This window comes from Erinaceus europaeus, chromosome 3, assembly GCF_950295315.1.
Source record: "Erinaceus europaeus chromosome 3, mEriEur2.1, whole genome shotgun sequence".
In the NCBI taxonomy this organism is placed as follows: domain Eukaryota; kingdom Metazoa; phylum Chordata; class Mammalia; order Eulipotyphla; family Erinaceidae; genus Erinaceus; species Erinaceus europaeus.
In genome coordinates, this window is record NC_080164.1 from 144,440,539 (window position 1) to 144,454,548 (window position 14,010).

Consider the following 14,010-nt stretch of genomic DNA (forward strand, 5'->3'; position numbering starts at 1 on the left):
TCCACCTGTGCTTAACCTGCTGCACTACTGCCCGACTTCCTTTGTTTTATTTTTTTTAATTAATGGTAGTAACTGACTTTCTGGCTCCTACTAAATCCAGAATTCAGGAGCCTGAAGTCCTATATTATACTGTTAGAAAGCAGTGAGAAAATGACATAGCATTTTTGTAACCAAGAAATACATTACATCTTCTTTGGTTCCCTCAACAGATTTTTGGTGACTGCTGTTACTACTGTTTTAAAAAAGTTATTTATTCATTTATTGGATAGGGACAGAGAGAAACTGACAGAGAAAGAGGCACTGGCAGCACTACTTCAACTGTTCATGAAGCTTTATTTCCCTGCAGGTGGGGCCCGGGGCCTTGAATCCTGGTCCTTGCATACTGTCACAGGTGTGATCAGCTGGATATTTCACAGCCTTGCCTGTGATGATGACGAGGAGAAAGAGGAAGAGGAAAAAGAGGAAGAGGGGAGGAGGATGTGTTAGGGACTAAACCTAGGGGTACACATATGGCATGCACTCTACAGTTGAACGACCTCCCAGGCCCACTTAGTGAACACACACACAGGCTCTCTCTCTCTCTCTCTTATTATATAATGTGAAAAAAAAAGTAGAGATCCTCAGAGCTGATGATCAGTGTAGGACTATAGAGGTTCCATATTACCACCCCATGTTTACTGTGTGCCAGGCTTTTTCCATATACTAAGTCTAAGGAGCTAACTGGGATAGGAATTATTACTGTTGTCATTTCCATTACATATGGGTATCAGAGCTGTTAAATGACTCTTCCAGAGTCACATAGTAAGTGGCAGAGAGAAGATTCAAAGTCAGGATGTCAGGCTCCAGACCTCTTGTTCATCACCAAGCCAAGCTGTGCCTGTGTGCTCCACAGCACCTTCTGAATGCCTTTCTGGAAACATTTGACATCAGAATTTCAATTTTGTTAATGTAAGCAATTAGAAGGTATCCCATACTCCCCCCCTCCCTCCCTGCCACACACACACACACACACACACACACACACACACACTGCCTGCCACATAGTTGCTGCTCAGTAAATATTTACTGGATGAATAAATGAATAAATATCCTCTGGGGTGGTATACAGTAAGTCTATTGTATTTATTGTATTTTTTTTTTTTATCTTTTCTTGGCTAACTATGCACTTTTCATTCAAACATTTCCAAAGGGGATTGTTTGGCAGTTCTTGCTGTCCTCATTAACCTCCTTACCACTTTCTTAAAGTAAATATTGTCCCATTGGAAATGAAATGCCTGGCTGGGTGTTGGTGTTCATGTTCAAATGCACAAGGATACAGGTTCTAGCCCTCAGTCCCTACCTGCAGGGGAGATGCTTCACAAGTGGTGAAGTATGGCTGCAGGTATCTTTCTTTCTCTCTTCCTTTCTTTTTTAAAAAATCTTTTTTAGTTATCTTTATTTACTGGATAGAGACCATTAGAAATGGACAAGGGGAGACAGACAGAGAGACACCTGCAGTCCTGCTTCACCACTTGCAAAGCTTGAGTTTGAACATAGATCCTTGCGCATTGTAGCATGTGCGCTCAACCAGATATGCCACCACCAGGCTCCCTTTCTTTCTTTTTAAAAAATTTTTTATTGGGTATTAATGTTTTACACTCAACAATAAAAACAATAATTTGTACATGCTTAACATCTCCCAGTTTTCCACATAACAATACAATGCCCACTGTGTCTCTCTTCCTTTCTATCTCCCCCTTCCCTCTTGATTTCTTTTCATATATATATATATATATATTTTTTTTTTATTTTCCCTTTTGTTGCCCTTGTTTTATTGTTGTAGTTGTTACTGATGTCATCGTTGTTAGATAGGACAGAGAGAAATGGAGAGAGGAGGGGAAGAAAGAGAGGGGGAGAGAAAGATAGACATGGGCAGACCTGCTTCACCACCTGTGAAGGGACTCCCCTGAGGTGGGGAGCTGGGGCTCAAACCCTTAAGCTGGTCCTTGCGCTTCACACCATGTGCGCTTAACCCACTGTGCTACTGCCGGACTCCCTCCCCCTCTTGATTTCTGACTGTCTCTATTCAATAAATAAATACAGTTAAAAAATTTTTGAAAAAACGCACCGGAAATGAAATGCTGTATTTGGAGAATCGTCTCATCAGGGCCAAAGTATCCAGTATGACTGTCTTCTTCTCTCCCCACAGTACAAACTTATTGTCCAGGACTCCCTTAGGACCCCACTGTCCAGGAGCTTGCTCCCCTTCCCTTTCGTGAGAAAGGGAGTCCCTGAGATTTTTTTCCTTCCTTTATTAGGGAATTAATGTTTTGCATTCCAACAGTAAATACAATATTTTGTACATGCATAACATTTCTCTTTTTTCCATATAACAATACAGCCCCCACTAGGTCCTCTGTCATCCTTCTTGGATCTGTATTCTCTCCACCCTCCCACCCCAGAGTCTTTTACTTTGGTGCAATACGCCAATTCCAGTTCAGGTTCTACTTGTGTTTTCTCTTCTGATCTTGTTTTACAACTTCTGCCTGAGAGTGAGATCATCCCATATTCATCCTTCTGTTTCTGACGAGTCCCTGAGATTTTAATGGAAGAAAACAGGTTATAGTTGAGAGACTTGCAGCTAAGGCTGCCTCTTCTAAACTGAAGCCCAGAAATTTGTCAGTTTTGTTTCTTGGTATGACCACAGCAAGTTTTTCTGTTAGAATCATCATCTTCCTCTTCCTCCTTCATCATCTTCTTCTCCTTCATCTTCTTCTCCTTCTTCTTCCTTGTCTTCTCCTTCTTCTTGGGGGGGGGGGTGAGAGCCAGCATAATGGTTACCTCAAGAGACTTTCACGCCTGAAGATCCCAAGTCCCCAGGTTCAATCCCCTGAACGGGCTTAAGGCAAAGATGAAGTGCTCTCATCGGTGAAAACACACACACACACACACAATCTGTTGTTTCACACATCGAGGTATATATACATATATTTAAAGGCATGACAGGGCAAGATATTTTAATGTTGAAAAGTTTTGAAAAATCCTGCACGGTAGTGGATAAAAATGTTTGCTGTTGGACTCTTCAGGTCGGTAATGGATAGACTGGTTCTCATCACGGACTTAAAAAAACTGAAGACAAACGAGATAGGATTCTGATAAACTGGAACCACACGCACGGTGCATTCTGTATTCAAACCAGGGTACTTCCCCCCCCCCCCCTAGTTGCTTAGGTTAGAGATTACTTTGGGAAACTATTGATATTATGCCTCGGCTGAGTCCCAAAGCCCCATTCTCTGGACCATCTCTCTTGTCCGCAGAGCCAGCTCCTTGCGGGTCCGCGACCTAGTTGATGGAGGGCGGGGCCGCGCCGTCGGGAGCGCGCGCCCCAGGCCTGGTCGGTTGGTGAGATCGGAGGTAAAAAGGAAGGCGGCCTGGGAGCGCGCTAGGCCCCACGTGCGCGCGCCCGCCCTCTAGCTCGCGCGCCCACGCGCCCGCCCGCACTCCCGGGAAGTCTCGCGATGTCGTAGCCGGCTGCTCCCGCAGCGGGTGGCTCCGGCTGTTGCTGTGGTTGCCTGAGTTGCTGCTGCGGCGGCGGCGGTGGCGGTGGCGGTGCTCTGCTCGTGGAGGTGTGGGCCCTCGGGCGGATGTTGACATTGTGTTGTTGTTATTGCGGACCGTAATGGCGGCGGCGGCTGGAACCTCATCTCCGGTGTAGCCGGAGCGCGGACAGCCGAAAGCGAACTCCGCGGCCTCTGAACCCGCGTCAGCGACTCCCCTAAAGCCTCCGCCGCCTCGCCTGCCCGCACCCCGGCTTCAAGCCCCTGGAGTCAGGCCCCCTTTGGGCCGGGGGCCTCGGAGGCTCAGGATGGCTGATTTCGACGAGATCTACGAGGAGGAGGAGGACGAGGAGCGGGCCCTGGAGGAGCAGCTGCTCAAGTACTCGCCGGACCCGGTGGTGGTCCGCGGCTCCGGGCATGTCACCGTGTAAGGCCCGGCAGTGGGGGTGGGGGGACAAGGCGAGGACGGGGTGTACGGTTGGGTGGACCCCCACGTTCTCCTCGGGAGCCCGCTTTTCCTGCCGTCTGTCTGGGATGTTCGTGAGTGAGTGTGTGTTGGGGGGGGGGGGGCTCTGAAGCAGAGTGGCCGACCAGGAAGTGAGAACTTGTTTTATTTTCATTTGTTTCGTTTCTCGGGAGCAAACACTGCCCTTGTCCGCTTCACACCCCATTCAGCAGGCCGCTTGGGACCTGGCGAGGTGATGGAACCCTTCTCCCCGTCGAGGCAGGGCTTTTTCTTAAGGATCTACCTCCCCCCCCCCCACCGCCCCAGGATCATCGCCAGGCCAGTTTCAAGGTGGAATAAAGAGGTGCCTCCCCCTGTTTTTTTTTCCTCCTCCACTTGCTCTGTGGGCTCTTTCCTTGCCTTTGCTTTTGAGCCTAGTGCCTTTGAGCCTAGTGACATATGGCTCAGAGGCCAGATCTGGGCCTTTGGAGACCCCAGAGGCAGTCAGTACTGAGGTTCACTGTTGTGTATTTCTCACACATACCCACAGGTCTTCCCCAGTTTCTTGCAGAGACCATTTCTACGGAGCCAATGCCAACTCCTGTAACCGAATATGAGAAACAATTGTGGCGCTGATCATATATTTAAGATATGCAGAAGGATACATGTTAGCAATAAAGAAAAAATTCTGTGTGATGTACACACTCTGATCTGGCTGCTGAAAGATTTCTGTAATCTTAAGTCACTCCATGAGCATGAACTCTGAGATGGCTTCATCTGATCAGAGTTCCTGTGAGTCCGATTGAAAAGTCCAGTGTTATTCAAACAACAAGGAATGAGAGCTTTCAGAAAGGTCATGACTAATAAAGGATTGTGAAAACTTGAACCAAATAATGAGCTGTCCGAAAGCAGGAAGTTTTGTAATGTTTCTTTGAAAAGCCCCGAGTATTGTACAGCATGAAGTATTCATTATTTTATTATTCGTCACCCCTTTAGATCTCTTGTTCAAAATGCAGATCAGACTTAGTTTGTCAGAGATGGTCACACATTTCCTTTTTAGTAAAATAGAAATGTTCTCAGTTTTGAGATTGTGGAACAGTTTTTATTTTATTTTCAGACAGGGTGACTGGAATGCGCAGTGAGTAACTTTTAGTGAAACAGTAAGTCTTCAAAAATAAGATTGTCAGCAGAATCCTTGCATTTCTCAATACAAAAGACTGGCCATATTGTTGTCAGAGTATGCTTATGTAATGCTTTGCTTTCTTTAGCACCTGTTAGTCTATATTCAGGTGATTTAACAGAGTAACAAACACTGCATAATTGCTATCACAGTGCCATTGGAAGACAGTGGAATTTATTGCCACAATAACGATACTAAGTGATTTTTTAAAAAAAAATCTGCCATCATCAGTATTAAGAGATATAAGAAAATATCATGGATATTGAATTTATATTTAACATATAACTTGAAAATTTTTTAGTGTCACAGACTGCCATTGTTGGTTTAACTCTTTGAACCTTTTTTAAATATTTATTTATTCCCTTTTGTTGTCCTTGTTGTTTTATTTTAGTTATTATTGATGTCATTGTTGTTGGATAGGATAGAGAGAAATGGAGAGAGGAGGGGAAGACAGAGGGGGAGAGAAAGATAGACACCTGCAGACCTGCTTCACAGCTTGTGAAGTGACTCCCCTGCAGGTGGGGAGCCAGGGGCTTGAACTGGGATCCTTACGCTGGTCCTTGCGCTTTGCACTATGTGCACTTAACCCGCTGAGCTACCGCTGACTCCCCTCTTTGGGCCTTTTAACCTTAGCTTTAAAGTTAAGAAAAGATTCCCAAATTCCTTTACACTATCCATCTTTTCTATTTCTCATGTTAGAGAAAGCCTGGGAACTTTTGCTATTTAAAAAGGTGTTGCTATGGTTGTAATGTTTACTTTGTTTAAAAAAGTGAAGTTGGGCACTTTGTTGGGTGAATGGAAAATACAGTAAGTGCAATGCTCAGAACCAAATAGGTGATCAGCAGATTTGATTGCAGTTAGCTACTTAGGTTAACAGAATCATTAGTGCTTCTTCATCTTAGCTGCATGTTAGAATCACTGGGGAACACTTGAAACCTTTCCCCCCACAGGTGGCTCAGTGAGTAGAGCGCATGCCGCACTTGCATGAGGGCCTGTCAGTCCTTGGTACATAAGGATCCCAGGGGTATGGCCAAGTAGTGCTTTGTGTGTGTGCTCTCTGTCATTAAATAAGGAAATTATTCTTTTGGAGCAGAAAAACAAAAACAAAAAACCTTGCTTTTGCTTCACTCAGGCCAGTTGAAGTGATTTGAGTGAGGGTCCCCAGTATGATGGCATTTTAAGCCCTACAGGTGATTCTGATGCATTGAGAACCACTGTCCATCATATAAGGAGCAACTATATGCCAGTTTGTAAACAGTATATCTTTCTGCATTAGTTGTTAATATTTCTATGATATTTCTTAACCACTTCTCTCTCTCCCCTGCTTATTTTAGTCCTAAATTCCAGACTCAGATTTACTCTGTGCCACTTGTGTAAATTATCTGTGCCTCTTCTGTTAAGATAGGGGTAGTTATAGTCTCTTAACTTTTAAGATTATTGAGGATTCGACCCGGGATATGACTCAGCTGGTAGAGCATAGGATTTGCATTGCTGAGGTTCCTGGTTCAATCCCCAGTGCTGCATGGGATGAAGTGGTACTCTGACCTCTCTCTCTTTCTCTCTCTCTCTCACACACACATACACACACACACAGTGTTTAATTACATAATACATCAAGGAATTTGCCACATTATGTGGTACTACCCTCAGTAAATACTAGCTTTTTAAATTTTTAATTAATTTATTGGATAGAGACAGTTAGAAATCTAAAGGGGAGGGAGGGATAGAGAGGGTTAGAGACAGAGAGACACCTGCAACACTGCTTCACCACTTGCAAAGCTTTCCCCCTGCAGGTGGGGACTGGGGGCTCGAACCTGGGTCCTTGTGCACTGTAACGTGTGCTCAACCAGGTGTGCCACCACCTGGCCCCCAAATATTAGCTTTTTAAAAGAATTTGTTTATAAAATGGAAACACTGACAAGACCATAGGATAAGAGGGGTACAAGTCCCATGACCAGAACTCCGTATGACATCCCCTCTCTTGATAGCTTTCCTATTCTTTATCCTTCTGGCAGTATGGACCCAGGGTCATTGTGGGTTGCAGAAGGTGGAAGGTCTGGCTTCTGTAATTGCTTCCCCGCTGAACATGGGTGTTGACAGGTCAATCCATACTCCCACCTGTCTCTCTCTCTCCCTAGTGGGGCAGGGGTTTGGAGAGGTGGGGCTCCAGGACACACTGGTGGGGTCATCTGCCCAGGGAAGTCAGGTTGGCATCGTGGTAGCTATCTGGAACCTGGTGGCTGAAAAAGAGTTAACATATAAAGCCATACAAATTGCTGACTAATCATGAACCTAAAGGCTGGGATATTGCAGATGAAGATCTGGGGTCTCTGTTTTGGAAATAGCTAGTAGGTCTATTTTAGATACATTCCAAAGTGCCCATGACTTTATTAGTTTTTACCTGAGCCTAACATCTGATATGCAGGTGGACCCAAGTAGTTGTCTGGGGAGATAATGTCATGGCTGGATAAAGGCTCAGAAGCTGGATCAGGAAAGAGAGTAGCTTCCAAATATGGGAAAAGTGTGTAACTATTGTTGGCTGTAAACCCCATCGATTTGATCTGGGGCCCACATTCAGCATAGGAGCCTATGTAACCTCTACATTCGTGTAGGTCTGAACTCGCCTTCTGTGGTCATGAGTAGGAACATTCAGAACCCATCTTCAGGTGGTAGATAAAGTATGTTATCCAACCCCCCTTTGGAGGATGGAACATTCTCTACCATTGTTTATCCACATTGAGGGCAAGGTCCTATAGGGCCCCCCAAGGGGGTCCCTTATGTTGTTCAAATATTAGCTTTTAATAATTGTTCACCACACAGTTTTACTTTCAGAATTACAGGAGGAAAGATGGTACTAAAAATTCAAACTATCATTTTCTTTCCCTCCCTCCCTCCCTTCCTTCCTTCGTTCCTTCCTTCCTTCCTTTCTTCCTTTCCATTCTTTTTCATTCCCTCCCTCCATCTCTCTCAGTCAGAAAATGTCATGGGTTGGTGACTAAGTTGGGGAATTAGTTGTTTGTCAGTATTGGGACTGTGGAAGTAACTTGCTGATTTGTTCATTCCATTATCACTCATTTTAGGGTATATGAATATTATCTCAGATCCCCAGAACTCTTAACCAACCACCCCATCTTGTGTAGTCAAGCTACCATAAGGGGAGGTCTGGTGGTGGTCATGGGGCTTCCTGGAAGGTCCCCCGTCCCCCATACTTGATGGGAAGAGGGTCACTCATCTTGCTCTGCCAGGGGTAGGCTTACCTGGCTGGCTGAGTTCCTTTGTCATTTTCAAAGCCAATAGTGATTCACTTCAGTTTTATTTTTCCATTTCTAAACAATTTGTATGGGACTAAGTTATTTCAATGAAAATTAAGAATTTTTCTGTACTGAAAAAAAATCTAGACCTATTTTTGTAGTTACCTAGGTAAATATAGTAATACAAAACTTTTTTTTAAAAAAATACAAAACGTTTTTTACATGACTTATGCATAACTCACTGACATACTATGCAGTGAGTGGCTTAGGTAGCACTTACGAAGGGTTTTGAAGTTGGGGGTTCATTCATTTCTGTAACTACTGAGAGTGCTAGGTTTTTCTTGTCTTCAACTCAGTAATACTGATTAAGCTTATCTAACACCTACTGTCCCTGCCCTCTGCTCTGTCCCACTTCTCTCTCTCTCTCTCTCTCTCTCTAAACTGAGAAGGTATTCAGAGCAGTCTTTCCATACCATTTAAAAAATTTTTATCTTTATTTATTGGATAGAGAATAGCCAGAAATCAAGAGGATAAAGGAGTGATATAGAGGAAGAGAGACAGAGAGATACCTGCAGTCCTGCTTCACCACTTGTGAAACTTTCCCCCTGCAGGTGACGATGGGGGGCTTGAACCTGGGTCCTTGTACACTCAACCTTGTGTGCCACCACCCAGCCTCCTCCATACCATTTTTTGAAAACAAATCCTAATGAAAATGGAATCTAGATCAATATGAAGTCTAGGTAAGTCCATCTAGATGTATATTTTCCCAGATAATAACTTTTGAGTAGTGTTTTCTTCTTTTTTTCTTTTTTTTCTCCTGGAGTTAGGGCATGATGCATGCAGTTACACCAATCCTGGTTTCAGTTTTTTTTTTTCCTTCCAATTCAGCGAGGCAAAAGGAAAGATGTCACATCACGAGAGCCCCTAAATGGGAACCTGGGGCTCAAACCCTGATCTTTCTTCATGGTAGCATGAACACTCTACTGGGTGCATCACTGCCTGGCTCAGTATTTTACTTTATTTTAGAAATCACTTTATTCTCATATGGCATGATTTGGTATATGTTATGGTAGTGCAAGAAATTGTTACCATTTTCTATTAAATGGGCAGGTGTTAGTTTTGGAGCATAAGTTAGTTTTGGGACATAAGAATTTAAAATGTATGATTTATCTTTTTAAAAAAAATTTAAAACTTTATTTATTTTGAATGGAGATAGAGGAGAGGGAAAAGAGAGACATCTGCAACACTGCTTCACCACTTGTGAAGTTTCTCCTCTGGAGGTGAGGACTGGGGCTTGAATCTGGTTCCTTGTACATTGTAGTGTGTATGCTCTATCAGATGCACCACTACCCAGCCCCAGAATGTAGAATTTACCTAAACTAAGTTTGCTTTAGTGTGATTTTTTAATATAAAATGTAAAATTTTAATATAAATTAAATTTATATTAAATAAATTCCAGATTCTTCTTAAGTTTTGGATTACTATCATAAGGATAATTTTTATAGAATAAGGTGGCAGCTCCAGTAGGGAGAAGGCTTGTATGAAGCATGTTTTGAGGAAAAGTGTATTTGAAGCAAGGGGGAGGAAGTGACTTGCCCTCACTATTGCATAATCTTTATGTACATACAATTTTAAAAGGTTGAGCTCACCTGTAAATTAAAAGCAGACTTCCTGTAATGTGTGGTTTCTTATTATTTAATGATGATGAGGGAAAATGACTAATTTGTTAGGTAATGTTGGACAAGCTGGTTAGTATTTTAACATTTTGGAGTTCTGTATCTTTAGAATAAATCTGTGCAAAATATGATGACTATTTGTTGAAGTTCTTTGTTTTTTTTTCACAATGATGAGAACACAGAAGGATGTATGAACCTAAAAAATGAGAATTTAAAAATAGTTTTAGACTAGTGTTTCTAACTAATCTATTATTATATCTTACATTATTTGTTCTTGCCTTACATGATAGCTTCCTCTATCAGAACCAAACTTGGGGCATTTCAGAGAGCATCATTTTTGACTTCTAATTTGAATCCTACTACAGTACCAATTTGTTTTGCTAAGGTTTGTTTATTTAATTTATTTTTGCCTCCGGGGTTATTGCCTGCACTATGAATCCACTTACTTAGTCAGTATCTGAGTGAGTATTGGAATAGAGATATTCTTTTTTTAATATTTATTTATTTATTTATTCCCTTTTGTTGCTCTTGTTGTTTTATTATTGTAGTTATTATTGATGTCCTCGTTGTTGGATAGGACAGAGAGAAATGGAGAGAGGAGGGGAAGACAGAGAGGGAGAGAGAAAGATAGACACCTGCAGACTCCCTGGAATAGAGATATTCTATCTCCATTTATTGCTCTTCCATCTTTATCATATGACTTTTTTTTTTTTGCATGTGCTTTATTTTAAGGATATTTATTTTGGGTCTGCAATGTAGATTTTTAAATATTTATTTATTTTGGGTCTGCAATATAGATCACTAGAAAGGTGCCTACTTTATCATATGCAATAAAAATATATATTTTTTTCCATGAGCGAAAAAGACACCTGCGCACCACTCTGGTATATTCCTTGTCTGGTATTGGACTCTGAAGGTTTTGTGCATCCAAGTCTTGCATTCTACTATTGAGCTACCTCTCTGGCTAATTTTTTAGGTACTTTCTGACTTTTGTCTTACCTGTGTGGGCTGACAGTCATGAACCTACTAGCTCTCTGTGTATCTTATTTTCTCCATACCTCCCCCTGACTTTGGCTAAAAGTTGGAAATCTTTGACAGTTAATATCAGTCAGTTTGGTCATTGACTAACCTGTTCACTAAACAGTGAAGTCATTGATATCTGGAACTCTCTAATTTATCAAACTTTTCAGAATAGATATTTACTGATAGTATTGCCTAGTTTAGGAGGATAATGATAATAAAACACAGCAGTCATTTATGTGCTATTACAATAATAAAAGCAACTACTGCTTACAGGGCTTATGTTATGTCCTATTGGTACTTTATATGTATGAGTTCATGAAATAGGCACTGTTAGGCACTGTTACTGTAGCTGGCATATAGATAGGGAAACAGAAAAGGTAACTAATTTACTCAAAGTGACACATTTTGTAAATGCATTGTTAAGGTTTCAACCCAGGACTGAAGAGATACCTGAGGGCTAAAGCATCAAATTTGCATGACTGAAATATTAGGGGCCCCACATTTGATCCCTGGCTTGCTCTTTCATGAAAATAAGTAAGTCTTCAAAAAAAGATAACTAGGGCGGGGGGGGGGAGGGGGGGTAGATAGCATAATTATGCAAATAGACTCTTGTGCCTGAGGCTCTGAAGTCCCAGGTTCAGTCCCCCGCACCACAGCACCACCATAAGCCAGAGCTGAGGAGTGCTCTGGTAAAAAACAAAACATTAAAAGGAAGGAAGGGTTCTTGCTTAATTGCTTGTTTTATTGAGCTAAAGCAACGAATGTAATATAATTTGTTCTATTTATCTTTACAAATACAACAAAATAATATATATCTATCTACAGGTATATGAGAGACAGATTGGTTGATTTTTAGATACAAAAGTAACAACAATTTTTTTTCCAAATCCTGTGAAAAAATTAACATTTATTACATATTAGTTTTTTATTTTAAAATATTTATTTCCTTTTTGTTGCCCTTGTTTTTATTGCTATAGTTACTATTGTTGTTGTTATTGATGTCATCGTTGTTTAATAGGACAGAGAGAAATGGAGAGAGGAGGGAAAGACAGAAAAGGGAAGAGAAAGACAGACACCTGCAGACCTGCTTCACCGCCTGTGAAGCGACTCTCCTGCAGGTGGGGAGCCAGGGGATGGAACAGGGATCTTTACGCCCGTCTTTACACCACCTACGTTTAACCCACTTAACTATCTCCTGATTCCCAATATTAGTTTTTTTTTTTTTTAACACCTCTTTGATGGGAAAATGCTTTTTCTCAAATATTTTCTCAACGTAGAGTTTCTAGTTCAAGGGAATAAACATTTTCTATGCTTGCAGAATAAGTTAGAGACATTGGCCTGTAGTAGAAATTGCCCTGAACTTGGATTCAGGATGGTAAGACACTAGCCTTACTTCGACATATTAGTCATGAAATGCAGATTATTTGTCTCTTATGTGTCAGATTTTTCATCTATAAAAAGAACTTATGGAAAACATGACAATATTTTTGAAGATTTAAAAGAACAGTGGGGGGGCTGGGTGGTGGTGCACCTGGCTCAGTGCACATGTTACAGTTCACAAAGACCTGGGTTCAAGTTCCCAGTCTCCACCAGCAGGGGGGATATTTCATAAATGGTGAAATAGTCTTTATTTTTGTTTATTTTTATTTGATAGGACAGATACAAATTGAGAGGTGGAGATAGAAAGGAAAAGAGAAAGAGAGACCTGCAGACCTGCTTCACCACTTGTGAAGCTTCTTCTATGCAAGTGGGGAATAGGAGGTCAAACCTGGGTCCTCACACGTGCACTTAACCAAATGCACCACCGCCCAGAGCCCAGCTACACAGTATTTAAATATGAGAAATTTTACATAGAAATTTGGTTTTTTCATTCCTCTTGGATAATGAATCTCATATGATCATTCTCCTTTGACAGTAGTCAGCTGAATTTGACTCATGACTCCACATACACACACAAACACACGTGTGCACACACACACTTTCCCATTTGCTACCATTTCTTAATACCTTCACATAACCGACCTCATTCATTTGATTCCTTTGTTCATTTTCACTAATAGTTAAGTTAGGAACCTGTGACCTGCCAGCTCTTCCCTATAGAATCTCAAGGGATTCTTCGTTGCCAGCTACCTTAAGTGCTTTATTGTGTGTTTTAAGAGTTGCTAAGAGAGTGAATCCTCTAATTGTAAGAAACACACACACACAAAACTATGTAAGGTGATAGTTGTTAACTAAACTTTTAATAGTTATTATATCACATAAATTATTATGTGAACTAATAAGTTGTATGTCAATTCTGCCTCAATAAAACTGGCCAAATTTAGTTGCCATACCAAGAAAGATACAGAAAGACGGGAACACTGCTCAGCTCTGGCTTATGGTAGTGCTGGTGGTTGAAGTGGGGACCTCAGCCTCAGGCATGAAAGTTTTTTTGCATAACCATTATGCTGTTTCCCCAGCCCTCACCAATGTCTCTATTATTATTTTTTTGCTAGAGACAGGCAGAGTGTGTGAGAGACCGTAGAACCAAAGCTCTTTTCAGTATGGTGGGGGCTGACCTTGAACTTGGGTTGAACCATGGCAAAGCTGTGCAATATCTGAGTGACCTTTTTTGCCTAACCTGATTGTTTTATCCTTTCCTGGTAATTTATGCAAATGAATAATCAATCATCTTTATGATCTTTGCAGGCAAAGCTTAAAGGTATTAAAATGTTCACCTCTGAGTCCAAGATTTATTAACACAGATTTCTGATTAGCATGATAGGAAGTGGAAAACTATCTGAAATGTGTTGTCTTGGTTCTTTGGCAGCAGATGTTCTGGGACCCTAGGCTTAGGTTATGCTCTTGACTCAAATATATATTAGTGTCTGGGAGAATCCATTTTTGAAAAGCATTTGAA

At 41.6% G+C, this 14,010-nt stretch overlaps 1 protein-coding gene across 1 annotated transcript in view; it reads left to right on the top strand.

Moving 5' to 3' along the window:
- Positions 1-3,463: 3,463 nt before the first annotated feature.
- CHIC2 (cysteine rich hydrophobic domain 2) overlaps positions 3,464-14,010 on the top strand; it is a 39,595-nt gene continuing 29,048 nt past the window's right edge. The window contains exon 1 of the mRNA XM_007539718.2: positions 3,464-3,963. Within this exon, the coding sequence (XP_007539780.1) occupies positions 3,845-3,963 (119 nt within the window). The 5' untranslated portion in view covers positions 3,464-3,844. The remainder of the gene's footprint in view (positions 3,964-14,010) is intronic.